General features: G+C 31.3%; 1 protein-coding gene across 1 annotated transcript; it reads right to left on the minus strand.

Moving 5' to 3' along the window:
- Positions 1 to 5219: 5219 nt before the first annotated feature.
- LOC129941197 (translation initiation factor IF-2, mitochondrial) lies at positions 5220 to 11879 on the minus strand. The gene is made up of 9 exons (XM_056049768.1): positions 11750 to 11879; positions 11573 to 11690; positions 9897 to 10023; positions 9321 to 9839; positions 7824 to 7873; positions 6680 to 6894; positions 6290 to 6494; positions 5557 to 6214; positions 5220 to 5486 (listed from the first exon to the last, which is right to left on the minus strand). The coding sequence occupies exons 1-9, from the start codon at positions 11782 to 11784 to the stop codon at positions 5314 to 5316; spliced, it is 2100 nt and encodes a 699-aa protein (XP_055905743.1). The 5' UTR covers positions 11785 to 11879; the 3' UTR covers positions 5220 to 5313.
- Between the last annotated feature and the right edge of the window lie 5898 nt (positions 11880 to 17777).

Here is a 17777-nt window from a genome sequence, read left to right on the forward strand (position 1 = left end):
TGGTACAGCCAGCGTGCAGTGGATATTTTTTCCCACATCTACATTGAGCAGTTTCACCCATAGGCCGTTGGATCATACCGAAAAGGTTCCTATATCAAATTCCAAGGGCTTTGAATCTGGATGACGCATTTCACAGTTGCACTCCACTCATGAATGAACAAGTGTTTGAACTTCGAAGCATCAAACTTGTGCTGGTCACTTTTTATAGAATTCATGCATACCAAAGCGTATAAATGATTCTCATTTGAAGAAAAGGATCTGTAAAATAACATTGAAGATTGCACATTGTTTTATATCTGGCCATAATATTTGTATGCTCTTTGTCTAGATCTTTCACCCTACAGTGTAAATAAAAAAACTTAATGCGTATCTACATATATGTAAGGCAATATGCATGATAATAATAACACATCATTGTCTGAGAAGGCGATGGTTTCTAGGGAATTCCTTGTTTCTTAGTAGGGAGCCGACCGATGACTACGCGAAGATGCTCTGCACATGTGTTGACAATATTGCTGGATGATCGTCAAAACCTAAACTAAACCAGCTGAATTTTGTTTTATTTATAGATATGTAGGTATGCAGTTAAGAAAACACTTAATTCCCATCTGTAAGTAATTAAATAAAGTCCTTTAATTATACTTGATCGTTAGGTTGTACGAAATATACGCGTAAAGTAACATTAAGTTTAAAATATGCTTAACATTAAAAAAAATAACATGCTACCACTATTATGTAGTTTAAATGTCGTAACGGTCGTCAAAATTGTTTCAATCAAAATTCAATTTTACTATTATTCTGGATTATTTAAATAAAATTTGAAGCTTTCAACTGTGTTTATGTTTAAGTTCAAGTGTTTTAAGGAAATCTTTCTTACTGAAAATCTAATATAAAAACATGCTGAGTGCACTTTTTATTTAGGTATCTCTATTTCTTAAACGGTTGAATGTACATATCAAGAAATGTTTAGATTAAGAATGTTCGCATATCGTGTTAACATTAACAAAATCGATTTTTGTTACAATTGACCTTACATAACTTATTAGAATTTGTACACAATGTTTAAAACGCCAAACGTTGAACGAGTTTCTAGCTTACTTAAGGTTGGTCCCTTTCATCTAAACAAACTGGTCGCAATACATCAAATTTATTGACAACTCATTTTAGGTCCCCAAGAGTAATTATTAAGCTATTGATACCCAAGGATTCACATGTTTGAAATAATTTGAACGAAAAATTATGTTTTAACAATTAACAATTCCAATATCCAATACACGTAATAGATATTTAATTTTCACCTGCGTACACGCTTCTGATCTCCCAATATAAACTGAAGTTATGTGTATGATCATATTATCGAATTTAGACCGAAGGAAACTTTAATCATCAATTGCAAGAACTAACAATCAGTTTTCCCTGCACTCTTGATTTTATATGACAGAATAGATACATGACAGCCCATTCAGTGTCTAGAGATCCCGTTTGAAAGAACTACAAATATTACTTAGTAGTCTTTAGATACTTTAAAAAGAAGCAGTTAAAATTCTGCAAAATTATTTTGAGATATGCATAACTATAAGAGTCCCAGAAGGCCCTTTGGCCTCTAGTCCGTCCCTGTTCATAAAACCACAAAGGAAACATTTCCGGAATGCTAGTAATATAATTTCTGGTCTTCTATGATTTCAAAATTCAATTGCCAACCCATAAAAGAATATAACTAAAGTTGACTGAGTATGGGCTTAATTAATTTGAGTGTCATAATTGTACCCCGTGCAGTTATTACCATTATAAGTATTTAAAGGGAAACAAATATAAAGAGTAAAGCCAGACAAACGGTAAAATGTAATTCAAATAGAAACTTAATATTTCATCTTAAATGACTGGCAATTTAAATTTAAAATAACATTTAACAACACAAAATGGGTGTTTTGCCAGAGCTTGAGTTGACTCTATAACGAGCCACCTCAAAGTACTCGCTGTTTCAAAAGGATTTATTACATGTTTGTGGAGATAATAATACCCGACAATCATGACTTTCAATCGAAATTAAATTATTATACCTAATAGGAAAAAGATCTAAAATGAAAATATTTTTTGAAGTATTTTTGTTTACTGGCTAACAGAGTATTTAAAAATATAGTGAGATGAAAAAAAAATCAAATTCGTTTACAGTTGACTCCTTTAAAATCAATTAGTTTTTAAACCTTAAAACAAGTATACAAAAATGAAGTTTAGAATTAATAAAAATCTTAACACATATAAAGTCTTACAAAATGAAGTTAAACTTTTTAATTGATAGGTTATTTTTTATTATTTAAAACATATTTTTTGTCGCATGACGTTTGAAATGACGATTCCGGCAGCACATCTTAAAAGCAGACCATCAGAGTTCGTTATTGTAACTTGGTCTGCACTGACACCTTATGATGTATAGTGTCAGCCTGAAAAATTTCAATTTGGACTTAGTATACCCTATTTTTTTTTTTGTTGATCTAAAAAAAAAATAAATAAATTTGAAATTTGATATTGATTAGTAAAGTACTTTAAGTACGTGTTAGATAAAAGGAGAAAAAAGGGTGTCAAGATAAAGGTCACAAAACATTTTTTACAAACATAAAGCACCTAAAATTAAAACAAAGAATTAATTTAAAATTCTCTTCGAAATTAAAAATAAAACTTTTTTTTTCAAACAACCCTTCACTTTTACATCTAGGTCAAAGTTTTTTCTACAAATACCACCTTAAACTCCAATCCTTGAAAATGCATTTTTATAAATATCTTACTTCTAAATTTTCTATGCTAATAAGCTAATAACGGAAACAAATGTAGCTAAATATTTTTCAGGATTTGTTAAATTAGTAGATAGAATATTCATTGCACAACATACAATGTTTAGGTGAAGTAGTAATAAATCGATCTGTTTTAACCGTTTAAAATGTAACAAATTACAGTTCTGGGGAATTAAATGTATTCAAAATAACAAGTTAAACCAAAAAAAACGCATTTAGATAGAAACAAAAGGTTTTTCCTAACTTATTTTCCAGTCATTTTTTTAAATGCCGAATATCCGAAATCTCTAGATTCTTTAAGGAACTCATAATTTAATAACCTTTATGGTTATTGTGTCATACGAGTTATCACATCTGAAGCTTTCTGTGCAATGTTTAATTAATATATGTAACATAATTTCAGAGAAGTTTTCTGTTAAATATACTGCAGTTCTATTAAATATATAAAATATGTTTTTTTGAACTTCTATTAATTTAGTTTAATCTGCCAATTGTCTTGGAGTAATTATAAAAATTATAAAACCTATTCAAAAGTACTAAAAAAAACGAATCCAAATGATTCCAAAAATCGTATAGTGTTGGCCGATTTCTGGCCACTGCTAGATATTATATAAAAATATAAATCGGTCACAATACATAATAGAAAAGCTTGTATTAAAACAAATTTGCATTTAATCTTGAAATTGCTGTATTTGAGCATGTGGCTTACCCATACATTGTTATGCCAATATTATATAAGTTACACATACAAATGCTATTTCACTTTTCGAACGGAAGTGAAGACTTATACAGCTTTAGTTAAATTTTCTATTTTATTACTTATCATACACCGACTGCCCTAATTATTTCAATATTGTTATCAAAGCAAAAGCTTTACACAACATTTGTTCATTCTTAAATTTATTTTTTTAACTTATGAATGAACGCCAAGGAGTCTGTTAATAATTTGTAAATGTGTTTATAACACGAGGAAAGAAAAAAATATTTGCCATTATTTTATTTCAATCATAAATGTATTACTATGTAGCCTTAAGGGGATGTGTTATCGTTGATACAAGAGAATTCTTATCAATGGCCAGTTCCGCTTGTATTGTTGTATTATGTTTTACTATTTTCAGTATGATTGATACGGAAACAATCAGAAGCGCGGTTATATATTTAGAACATTGCTTGTTCATGGTATCGTTTACTATGTCACGGGCAAATACCTAGAGTAAATAGTTTAATTTGTTACAGATGAAAAAGAAAAGGAATACAAAAAGCTCAACATAAACTTCCCTGATTCCAAATTCTAATGTATGCCATCAGATTTGTATAGTGCAACCGAAATTCCAATACAAAGCATGCTTCCTTTTTAATTAAGCTGCCGAATTTGTTTTGTAAATCGTGTTAATCTTTTGATGTTTGATGTCAGCTCTAATGGTGAAAACACTTCTTAAGGCGATCTGGGTCCTTGATCCAAGTACAAAAAGGTTATTAGATCTTACATTTTTGACAGATTCATCAGTGCTCTGAGGCCAATAGCCAAATACATTTCAATGAAGATTGTGCCTCAAAGTCTAACAATTTCATTGCCGAATGGTTAGCTGCTTTTATTTTGTGGCCACGCAATAGATTTCTGATATGAACCAATGTTGACTTTTTCTGTTTCAAATTCATTGACTATAATTGGTCCCAGAATTTTTTCAATAACTCCAAGTAAAATCGGTTTTGAAACATTAGACACACAACACTATAAAAATAATATTGTGTCTTCAAAAAGTTGACTTGAATAAATAAATGGTTATTAATCCAATTCATGAAAGGATCAGCAAAAAGTCCTATTTCTTGTTCTTTTTTGCTCCCATTGTGTTTTATGTTCCTTGATACAAACAGTAATGCGTTTTTAATTATAATAAAAGATGAAATAAACTTTATATCTAGTCATATATTATTTCATTTGGAAGTAATGGATTATAAAGGGAACTTTAGAAACCAAATTCGTAATATAACTCGTAATTACATACATCTCAACATTTCTAAGAGACGTAGTTTGCAATATTCGAAAACAAGAATCTATTGTACTTTTTAATATTTTTATTTGTTTACGAATCATTTCAACAAAATAATGTTACCTTATTATTGGAAAAGAAAAATTAACCGTTCCAAACGTAGAACAAAAAGGTTTTAAAGAATCACTTATAGACTAAATGTTTTACGTATGTCGTACTCAATTGTATGATCTTAAAATCGTTATCAAAGAAAAAAACCAATACAATTGTATTTAACAAGGTAGTTACAAATTGTTTTTCGTTATATATAGAAAACACACGGGGTATCTAGTTCAGTCGCATTTTCTGATCCAAACATATACGCCAACACCGAAATGTTCGTCATTTTACCACTTCACAAATAATAATAAAGCTTTTAAACCAAAAAGACTTCGGCTAAAGTTTTTTTTAATGATTCAATTTTATATAACGGTAAACTGTATAAATTGCCTATTATCTAGTCATATAAATTAAATATATGGCTTGAAAAAACCTTAGAAACCAGGGTCCCAATCGGTTTTTTGATTTTCCATATGAGTTGTATAGCACACAATTATATCGCCAGGCTGAGGTATAACTTTAACATCCTGCATTCGTACACCACATTCCACATCTTTTTTAATTGTATCGACTTCGTTCTTTAAATGGCGTAATGACTCAACTTGGCCTAACAAAAAAAAAAGTATTATATTATTGAAAATATTATAAATTATATCACAAGTATGTGCTTCATTTACCCTCATAAACAACTTCATTATTTCTTACGAGACGAAATTTGAGAGCTTTTTTGAGGGCTCCTTTTGTGCAACGGCAACCAGCTACAGGAACTTCTTTTCTTCCATCTGTTATAAAAAATTGCTGCAAAACAACGGCTTCGCCAACGGTGTCTTCTACTTCAATTGGAGCTAGCTTTGAGCTAATAACTTCTTTAAGATCATTTATCAAATGATATATAACATCAAACCTACGAACCGTTACTTCATTTGGTTCTTTCAAAAAAGACTTTAATGAAAAAGCATATATAATGGCATCGAATGCTTTAGCCAACTCTATATCTCCCTCATTTATATTTCCTACACCATAATGAATAACATCTAATCGACAGCGTTCATTGCCTGTGTAAGTCTCAAGCACGTCCAATATTGCTTCTATAGACCCATGCACATCTCCCTTCAGAATTATATTTACACGTGGAATCAAACTATCGGGTGTAGATTCCTTGCTGCGTTGTCCATGACGCAGTCTAAATCTGCCAGCCATTCTCCTTGCGTCACGTTCCTTTCTATACTTTTCTAAATGTTCTTCTTCTTTTTTACGAATTTCTACTAAGTCCTCTTTAGCTTTTTCTTTTTGCGTTTCAGCTTCACGCCACCTTATAACCGAGTTAGCTTTTTTCTAAAAACATAAGGACAAAATTAATTATAATGACCTTATATGCATATTATTCTTTTTTTTATATTATTTGCAAACCTCGTTTTCAACTTCTAATATAAGATCTCCCGAGAGTGGTAACTCCCGCCATCCAATAATTTCAACTGGAGTACCTGGTGAAGCGCATTCAATTGGCTTTCCGTTATCATCAAAGAGTCCGCGAACTTTTGCATGAGCCAGTCCACTTACTAATATTGAACCTTTCCTTAGAGTTCCTCTAGTTATAATTGCAGTTGAGAGCTTTCTAAAAATTTACAAACTATAAAATACGAAACACATTTTAATGTCCTGACTATGACTTTTGAATTTAAAAACAATTTCGACTTATTCCGAAGTTGTAGTGTAATGAAACAATTTTCCGAATGTACTACTTGAGTTCTTTGATTCGATAGTCATAATAGGATTTTAAATCAGTTCTTCTTTTCTTACCCTCGTCGAGTATCAGTTTTTGATTCCACAACAACTCCTTCAACTAAGCCCGTTGGGTCCGCTGTTAGACTCATCAGTGTAGCCTGAGTGCATATAGTTTCAGTAAGAAGCTGAAGGTTAGTTCCTTTTAATGCAGAAATAGGTACAACTTGAATATCGCCACCGCTGTCCTCTAAAGTTAGTCCCATTTGCATAAGGTCACGTTTAGTTTTTTCCTAAGGTATGACACATAAATTAAGTATTAACATATTTGAATGAGTTGGGTTTAACTCCTAATCATTAAGATAAGGCTTCAAAAGTCAAGATATCACAGTCTTATAACCATGTTCCATATTTAGGGAGCTATTACCTGACAGTTAGATTTGTTTACACAAAGTTAATGTTAAGAGGTGCGAACACAGCAAACACTCGCGTAGAGATAGGGGTTTGATATACAAAACATACAAACAATTGTTTTAAAATTTATTTTTTAATAACAAGAAATCAAATTGGACTAAAATTTGTTCTGCAAACTGGATAGCAAAAGTGTAATACCTTTGAGCCTGATAAAAATATTTTTCATGAAATTGGAGTTCGTGAAAAGGCATTTATCATTTTGTCTAAAATTTGGTGTCAAAATTTTAGTTCGGTGGAATTCTCTCCGACGGAACCTTCGAGAACACCGATTATCATCATTCTGCGGTCAAAGTTGGAATATACTTTTTGGTTTTGATATCAAATAATTGACTACGTGATATGGAACAATTTAAAATGTATTTAGATAGTTTGTATTGAATTGAATTGATAAACAAGCGAAAACGTGAAGGAAGAAAGTGCGTTGCCTTTGTTTGTGGTATTTGCTTATAGCTTGGAAATTTATTTTAATTAAAATTACATCTTCGTCTTTCCAAAAATTGGGCAATACAAAATGGAATTTGTTTAATAAAATTTTATAAATTCTTTTCCAAGTAAGAAGAGTGTATTGTATTTAATTGTAATTTTAAAGAATGAAAAAGATTTGTATAGACTTCAACAACACAAGAAATATATAAAGTAATCAGATCTTCCTCAGATAATTAACCGACTGATATTAAAATCAAGAATTAAGATATCCTAATGGAAGAAAATTATCAAATACGTATATAAAAGAAAAAAAAAAACTTACTATATCGGCTCCAGGTTTATCGATCTTGTTCACAGCAATAATAATTGGAACTGCAAAAGTTAAAAAAAGTAAAGATTAAAACACATAAAAAAGGCATAAGTTTTTGAAAAATTCGCATGCAAACTCAAAATTAAAGAAATAATGATTAACAAAATTGGTCATTGAAGCACATGAGAAACCTCTGGAATCAATATTCACAAAACCTCTTCGTTCGCCGTTGGAGTTCAACGAATGTGTTACTCTTTAAACATACGATTTTGAAATCATATAATTAGAAGGTTAACAAATTTAAATCTGCTACCTTTGGATTTGGAAGTCATATACTTAGGAGGTTGACAAATATGAATCGCCGACCGGTTAAGCTGAGAATATGTAAAAGGTTTCCTTTTATCAAAAGGCCAAGGAGTTGCAATTGGAAAGATCGAACAAAAAATAATAAATTTACTACAATAAGAGACAAGAAAGGGAGTGAACAAGTCACAAATATAACTCTAAATATGACTCACATGATATTAATGCACAGATATTGATATTCACGTTTAATTTTATTTCTAAGGCATACAAATCATGATTAATATTAAGTTACTTGTCTGTAAGGAACACATTTTAATTTTCTCACTATGACTTTTGAATCTAAAAACAATTTCGACTTATTCCGAAGTTTTAGTATAATGAAACTATTTTCCGAATGTACTACTTGATATCTTTGATTTGATAGTCATAATAGGATTTTAAATAAGTTCTTCTTCCCCTCATCCTTCAACTACCAAGCATTCATGTAGAGTAACATCACGATGATGCCAATTTTTAAGATTTTGAATAACATTATACGAAAATGTAAGTAAAGTTTTGTTTTTTTTTTTCTTTCCAAAAGCAAAACCTTGCTGAAGCAAATATATATTTACACATACATATATATTTCAATTGGTCAAAGCTCAATTTTTAGTTCTAAACTGTCCTAATCTAGTTGCTACTCATATTATCTTTAAGGATATATATTATATATTATGAGTAATTGTACATTTTAGAGGTGTATACATTTTTTTTTGAATAGACATGAACATGAACACTTGGAAAATGTAAACAAAATTATTTATCACGTCGATTGATGTTGTATTTCATTCGTTGACAAGAAAGAACAAGTTGAAAAGTTAATCATTACAATTTGTATGAAGAATCCGAATGGCTAATTTAAGAAAGGTCATGGTAAAAATAACTCTTGGAGATTTGTCAAATCCTTGTAGGTCAGTACCCATGAAAAAAACTTCACATGCCACAAATACACCGTTATAAATTGATAGGAGTAGTAGAGTGTGAGTTGACACCGATTTAAGTACAAATAATGGGACTAGTAGCGGCCCTAATGTTAAGACTCCGTGAAGAAATTGGGCATAATTGCAATATTATTTTTAAAGCCGAGAGGTTGTTTTTCTTTATAATTTTTGTAACTCTGTAAATAAACTTAATATAAGATATTGCTTTGATAAGAAAATGTACCTTTAGAATCTTGAGCTAGCTTTATAACCTCTTTTGTTTGTGCCATAACACCGTCTTCAGCAGCAACTACAAGGACAATAATGTCGGTTATATTTGCACCCCGTGCTCGCATAGCACTGAAAGCAGCGTGGCCAGGAGTATCGAGGAATGTTACTTTCTCTCCAGTTTCTAAAACTATAGTAAATGCTCCGATGTGTTGAGTAATTCCGCCGGCTTCACCAGCAGCTACACTTGAACCGCGAAGAGAGTCAAGTAATGTTGTTTTTCCATGATCAACATGCCCCATAACAGTAACAACTGGCGGTCGTGGCTTTAAGTTTTCAAGAGGGGCAGGCGGCTGAGGTAAAATGTCGCGATCCTTTAACTCGCTCAATATTTCTTTTTCTGGTGCAGCGACCACACGTGATTTCATGCCACATTTTTTTACTATTTCTTGTATTATTTTAAGATCTTCAAGCCTCGCATGCGGTTCTATATTATCAGCACCGTCAACGTATAACATTACCTCCTGCACGTCATCTGTTAAATAAGAAGCATTATTATTGCTAAAAGTAAGTAAAAAAAAGTTATGAATACCTAAACACCTATTGAGCGAGTTAGCCAATTCTTCAACTGTCATTCGTCTCCAAACATCAACAACACCAAATGTAAGTATTTTATTCTTAAGTTTTTTAGGGGAATATTCGATAATTTTTGGAGATTTCTGTAAATTATAAAAAATCATATTTTTGTATCACATCGAACTTAAATCAGTTATAGCGGCTGAGAGGAATAAAGAACACCAAGAGCGTTTACACATAAGATAAGGACAAATAAAATTAATGAGAAACTTGTTTGAATATTAGTACACTATCAGAAATGCAAGTCAAAATTCATAACTTTGTTTTATTAAACCGTGATCTCAGTACCTTAAACTCTGTAAAAAAAAGTACAATCAGTTCTAAGCCAATTAAAAATTGGCGAAATGCTCGATTCAAAACAAAAAATATACAAAAAAGAAACCGAGAATTATTAGATCGATTTTAAGCTGATCTTGGAACTTTGTCATGAAATTTGCTGTTTTAAGAATGGACTAGATGTTAACAGAGCTTCCTATATTCATGACAAAACCCCTACGAAGGAACTTATTTAGTGTGAGAGTTTGCTAGAAAATCTAAAGATATTATTACACCAACATTACACCAAAATTGGTTTTGTTTCTAAGCAATTAGTGTAAATTGAAATTAAGCGTTTTTGATGATGATTTGTGGTGATGTTTGTCAGGTAAGATGTACGGATTTATATATAAATTGGTGATATTGCAAAAGTTATAAGTTCTCGTAACTACTGCAATATACTAAGTTAAGTGTGTTTGGTTCAGCCCAATCATGCACATTCATTTATTCTCCCTAACCTGAAGATGCCGATAGTGTCTCAGAAGCCATTTGAGATACCAGATATTATGCATTGAGCATTAGCAGGTCCATTTTCGCAACTTACTTTGCACTATCGTACAAAATTAATACTTTGCGGGTGTATCTATTTAAGAATAAATAATAACATGGTATTATGTAATCGGACGTAGAAGCCTTAAGTCGCTACTATACCGTGTTAATTTGGACAAAAACACATATCCATCAGCATTCGTGACCTTTGTTTTCTGACATATCCATATCTACATTAACTACGTTTGTTTGGTTATGGTGGTTTTGCAATTGAGTTTTTGAATTATTCTATTCTGGTTTCGTATGTTTTTCTTTGATTTCAAATCTTAAAACCTTCTCCGGATCCTAAATGTCTTCATAATCCGTAGGTTTTGGTGGACATGTATTACAAAATTAGTAAGGAAAAAGATTTATGTAACAATGCTTGTTTTAAAATGTTTTGCCGCTAAATTTACAAAAGCGAGAAACAATTGATAGTTATCATTTAATCTAACCTAATTAATTTGGAATTATTGAATGAAAAGATAAATAAGGTTTTGTCATTTAGATTGGATTGATACATTGAACTATATTTTGATTTAGTGTTCTTATACCTATATAAATTAATATAAAAATTCACAATACAAAATTGATATTTAATCAATCCCTGTGGTGAACCTTCGCATCAATACGATATTAACGCCCTTAAATCTATAAGTTTATTAAAAACTTATTAATTTTAAAATGGTTCTATGATCTTACGGTTCTGTCTGTTCATAATATTATCGCTAATCGTGACTTAAATATTTGTATTGCCTTCGGAAAGGTAACCTATCCATAATTCCATACCTTCTCTTCAGCTGTTTTCCTCCTTTTATATACAAAACTGGTAGTGTAGAGATGCCGAGTGAGCATATAGTTCCGTTCTCGATTGCATTGTAAATTCAATTTCATACACCGGGTCACACTATAAACAAGGTGTAAATTAAGATAACATAATCAATATATTTATTTGAACAAAATTACTATAAAATTGGATAACGAAAATAAAACCCAAGCATATTTTACGTAAACAACCTCTTGATCAAAATACAAAAACAAATGTTGAACAGTTTGACAATTTAACTTTGACAACAAAATGAAAACATTCAGTTTGATATACAAAAAATCACTGAATGCTTTGCAGAGGAACAAGCGAGAACGTAACATACGCCCTTAGTTCACACGCGCAGTTTATCTTCTTTCTACGTAAAATAAAGCTAGTGTAGACATACCAACAAGATACGATTTGAAATCCAATATAAGGCTTGTCACCTACTGAGCAACTCAGTTACCGGCAACTTAAGGTTACTCGGAGTTGGTCAAAATTGAATTAGCTTCGTGCTACGTGTGAAACTATATATGGAAAAACTAGATTTCTGAAAATAGCACACATAGAAAAAATAATTTCAAATTGTTGCTGTATCACGTCTTTGTATGAATGTTTTATATACAAAGATTAGATACACAACCAGTATAGTTGCCAAACAACAGCACGAAACTAGATTTGCTTTCAATTGAACACTAGGCAACTTTAAGATACTTTCTTAAGTTAAATTTTTGTAGTGCACGGAGAGAATTTCGAATTGAAAAACTCAAACATTTAATAATGGAATGCTTGAAATTTGGGGAGCAAATATTATTGCTATAAAAATTGAAAGACTGTTTTCACATCTTCATTGGCCATAATCGGAAAATGAGATATATATTTAATTAACTAATTTTTTAAATACATACAGTTGTGTTTGAAAAAAATAGGAGTGCCTGCTCTTTTTAGATTAAATCGTGACTCAAAAGTTGTATAATTTTTTAAATTTATTTTTTTTTTTGTACAAAATATGTAATCAAGTCTTTTATTATTATGCTTAAAGACTACTTTGTTTGAAACAAATAAGGTAGTAAAAACATGAATTTTATAAAAATAAAGCCAAAACGAATTGTTCAAAATAATAGGAGTAAACAAAATAAAGTATAAAAACTAAAAAAAAAACATTCAATATTAAGATTTTTTTGTCAGTATTTTGTGGAAAATCTTTTGTTTTTCATAATTATTGCACATCTGCGTGGTATAGAGTTTACAAAAGCCTGACAACGCTCAACTGGAATTTGGTTCCATGTTTCCTCGACTGTGTCCTACAACTGCCCTGAATTCATGGGTCTTCGTCGAGAAACACCCTTTTCACATCTGCCCAAAAATTTTCAATTTGATTGAGGTCAGGCGACTGAGCTGACCAGTCCATGACCTCAACCCCATTGACCCGCAACCATTCGTTGGTAGACTTACTGGTATGTTTTGGGTCGTTGTCTTGTTGAAATACCCATTTAACCGGCATATTCCAACTCGCAAAAGGCAGCATCACACTGGACATTACATCCACATAAACGCGCTAGTCCATCGTGCCAATGATTTGATGTATGGGGCCAACACCAGCATATGAGAAACTGTCCCATGCCATCACTTTAGCACCTCCATGATTTACCGTTTTAATGGTGTACCGAGGCTTAAACACAGAATTTTCTGGACGTCGGACGTATTGCCTAGAGCCTGTTTCACCGAATAAAACAATTTTGGTCTCGTCAGTCCACAAAATGTTTTGCTATTTCTCTGCAGGCCAATTAGCATAGCTTCTTGCAAATTTCAAACGAACGGCTACATGTTTTTTTGTAAGCATCGGCACTTTTCGTGGACTGCGAGCGGAAAGATTATGTTCCAACAATCGCCTTCTTATTGTTACGCTACTAACTGCAAGTCCTAGATCTTCCTGGATCATCTTAGATTACACAAAAGGATCATTTCGGCTGTAGCAAACAATATGACGATCGTCATTTTCACTCGTTTCTCGTTTCCGTCCCCGGGTTTCTATTTTTTTTTTCATATTTTACAGCATTGGCGATCATTTGGTCAGAGCACCCCAACATCAACTTTATATCCTTATACATTTTTCCTTCATTTCGCAACTTTTTTATGATTTCCCGTTTTTCGTCGGTGCAGTGCTTTCCTCGGTCCACTAAATAACCAAACTTGTTTAGATATTCGATATTCCAACTATTTAATGTTCCTATTTTAATTTAGTTACTTACTTAGTTACTTACTATTTATTTTTTAAGTTTTTTTTTTTTTACGTACAATATAACTCACACTCCTATTATTTTGAATAGACTGATTGAGAGTAAAGATCATTTGATCTCTGGTAACAAATGTAAACGGTTATGAATTGCAAACCAGTTCATTGTTTTATCATCTTTAATGTCCCGTTATACTTACCGGTAGAGAAATGGACTGATTACCAGTATACACATGGTAAAAAAAAAAACTTGAGAACATTTTGTAAAAGCACTCCTATTATTTTGAACACAGCTGTAGTTACCAGCAAAAACTTCCAGGCGAGGGCAAATACAGTATTCGTCCACAAGATATCCTAAGGTTGCTAATGGTTCAACAATGGATTAAGTTGCCAGCAACTTATAATTTGTTTAAAGTTGTTTTAGAGCATCTTCATAATACAAAAAATAATAGTGGGGCACATATATTTTGAAACCCGAAAGTAGGAGAGAATACAACAGTTTTAACTCTTTTTAACTTCCTATAAAATACTCTTGAAATGATAATCAAAAGGCACTTTAAATATTTAAGGTATTAAAAACGCGTGCGTTGAAATTCCGAAAAGAATCTCATTTTTGCAACACTGCAGACGAGGATCCTTAAATAAAAATTAGTGTAATAAAAATGAATGTTCGTCTTCACTTCAATTTCCTATAATGCCTTCTGCGTTTTGTTTTTTTTTCTCTTTATCTCAGCAGCATTATGTACAGATACACGTAAAACAAACACTAAGCTCATCCATTTACGCCTTATGAGAATTTCGTTTGACACTAGTGGTAATTAAATTTGGTGGAAGCATATTATCCTACTGTTGATACACTTCGTGTTACATGGATAGGGACAGGCGTTTTTTGTTTTTTATTAGCTTCCCATAGGAAGTTATTGTAATCGGTCCGATTCGTCAAATTGAAAATTTTGACATTTCTCGACTTTTCCAGGTTAGGGATCTTGAGTCGAGATAAAAGATTTTTAGAGAGATGTCGTACGTTCGTACGTTCGCGACGTTTTTTTCTTCGTCCATAGCTTAAGAACCAGTAGAGATATTGACTTCAAATAAATTTTGATATACAGATACATAATAATGCAGAAAGATGCAGAAAGGGCTCCCAAGAAAATTGAGTGGGTGGTTTTTTACTAAAGCAATTTAAAAAAGGTGAACAATTTGGATGTCTCATGAACCAATAATGAAATTTTATACTATATATTGCAGTGTGATACCAAACAAATATACTTTGGGAAAGAATTACAATTAATGGTTTTTTATAAATCAAAAAAAAACTGAAAAAAAAATATTTGTCACCTCGAAAATTTTACGTACAAACATAGATCTTATCTTCAAAACAATTTAGTGCAACTAAGGATAAAATTAAAAAGCAGAATAACATTCAAAAACATACAAAAAATTAACAAAAGTTGGTAAAATTTGATTTTCGACTGAAATATCTTTTCAAAAATTAAAAAATTGGCTTCAAACTAATTGTATCTTAAAATTTTATCGAATTGACAGGTTTTTTTACAAAAAATAAAAACTTAAAAAAAAAACAATACTAAAACTTTGTAAAAATTAAGCTTTGACTAAAATATCTTTTCAAAAATTAAAAATCTTGGCTTCAAACTTATTTTATCTCACAGAAAAGATTGTTTTCGACATTCAGTATTTTTGTATAAGAATCCAACAACCAGATTTTTCACAAAAAAAAAATAAATCTACAAAAAATAGTACTCAAATTTAGTAAAAATTGATGTTCGGTTCTCGATATCTATCAAATTAATTTCATTTTGATTGGTTTTTGACTAAAAATCTCTTTAACCTAAATAAATTTCGAATCAAAATTTTTCATTATATGCAAAATATTATTGGTAATTTTAGAATTATTTAGAATAATTCAACTGACAACACAACACGAAAACCTACAAACTTTCAATCAATGAAAAATCGACAAACGGAATGGGGGAAGTAATCACTATGGGTCGCATCCCAGCCTCTTTTTTTGGAAAATCCAAAATGTTGAATGAATGAGATATGTATTTAATTTATATTGCAATAAAATAAGTTGGATTAGGTGAATAAATAAAAGTTTTATGACGGCTTTTCCGAAGAAGGTCATAAAAAGTACCTGTTTTTCTGTGTCACATTTAGGTTAAGGTAAATACTTGTTTTATTGAATGGATTTAAATACATTTTATTAGCGTGTGCTGCTTCCTGATTTCTAAATTACTTTAAGTAACCTTTGGTGTATGGATTCATAGAGTGCTTTCAGATCTTTGAGCGAAATTTGGGCCCTGGACCATTTTTTATCTTCAATAATCTTTTCGGTTTTTTGGTATTGCCGTCCTTCTTCGTAAACTTAACTTGAAAGCCATCGCCACACGATTTTCATTATGTTCAGGTCAGGAGAATATGGGGTCCATGGTAATAGGTTCACATTTTGCCCCTGAATCCAGGCTTAAGTTATCCGTGCGGTATGTTTTGTGCATAATCTTGTTGGAAAGTCATTGGTGTCCACCAAATAATTCAGAAAACTGTGCAAAAGGTTGTTCTAGAAAGAAAGAAAAAGTGATTGTCGTCATTTTTGGGCTTTCAAAATTCAGCTGCACGGTCTCGTAATAGGTGATTGCTCTCCATATCATTACACCACCTTCTTTGCTGTGCCGTTTTTCACAATTTATTTCTTCCTTTTTTAAATCATGAAAATATCCGCAATATCCATCAGGTCCGTCCAAATTAATTCCACCTGATGTGATTTTGACGCAAAATTAAGTCATTGGCTCTTGCGTGTACCATTCAATGGTGTTTTTTTCTTATTTTTTTGGTGTCGTATGTGGACACCCGAGATATAGTCGATCTACTAGCATTTACCTCAGCTTCCGTCTTGATTTTACTAAGGAAAAGTCTTGAATTTGAAATACTTTTTATTATCGCCCGCATTTCCTAAATTTTATGGTTTTTCCATACCTCTCTGAGTTCTTGAGACAGTTGCATACAAAGTTTGAGCTACTTCTAATTTTACTGGATATATAACGGATGGTTTTGTCGAGTTCCGATAAGCTCGAATTTGCCTTATTTCCTTCTTGGTAAGACCCTTAACTTTTCCCATACTTCTTGATTCTGTCAAATTAATTTTCGTACGAAGCTCCCAAACAATCAGATTATCCTTATATCTGATTTTAAACACGCTAATAGGTAAATTAAGATCTTGTCACTATCCATGTGACAGAAAAAACATGTACTTTTCATGACCTTCTTCGGAAAAACCGCCAAAAATATTGTATTTATCAACTTGCTTCAATATATATTTTGAAATACAAACTTAATACATACCTCATACATGCCATACTTGGGTTTTTCCAAAAAATCAAAGGGTTTGAAAATAAAAAATGAAAGAAGCTTGTCCCTACCCATGTGACGCGAAGTGTATATACATTATATAAATAGAAAAGATTGTTTTTCTAATTTTTTTTAACGTAATGACGCATTGATATTTAAAAATATAAACATGAATTATTAGTTTTAAATAATTTCTCAAACACTTACTTATATACTGCATTATTACGTAAATAATTTATAATTGGACTTTTTTTCAAGGTTCCGGATTGTTAGACTTGAAAAATTTTATATAATCTTAGCCAAGATTAGTAAGTAAGTAAGAGTAGCAAAATCAAAACCACTAGGTAGAATATTTAAATGGGTCGACAACATTAGTACTTTGTATAGTGTTGCCATACACTAGTTGTTAAATACGGTGATACTAGTGTTGTCCATAGTTAAACTTTTCTCACTTTTTGTGCAACTTTAAATCATGGTTTTTTTAATATAAAATAGTAGCTAAATAAATCCCCTAAAAAAGCTGGAAAACAACTGGCGAAACGTAGGGTAAAACCAAGATGGATTAGTTTTATTTTATTATTAAT

Source organism: Eupeodes corollae, chromosome 1 (genome assembly GCF_945859685.1).
Source record: "Eupeodes corollae chromosome 1, idEupCoro1.1, whole genome shotgun sequence".
NCBI lineage: Eukaryota > Metazoa > Arthropoda > Insecta > Diptera > Syrphidae > Eupeodes > Eupeodes corollae.

Coding starts and splice junctions, on each gene's coding strand:
- LOC129941197 (XM_056049768.1), bottom strand. CDS start 11,784: ATGCTTGGGTTTTATTTTCGTTATCCAATTTTATA. Junction 11,691..11,749: donor TTTCGTTATCCAATTTTATA/GTAATTTTGTTC, acceptor CCTTGTTTATAG/TGTGACCCGGTGTATGAAAT. Junction 9,840..9,896: donor CTCGCTCAATAGGTGTTTAG/GTATTCATAACT, acceptor CTTATTTAACAG/ATGACGTGCAGGAGGTAATG.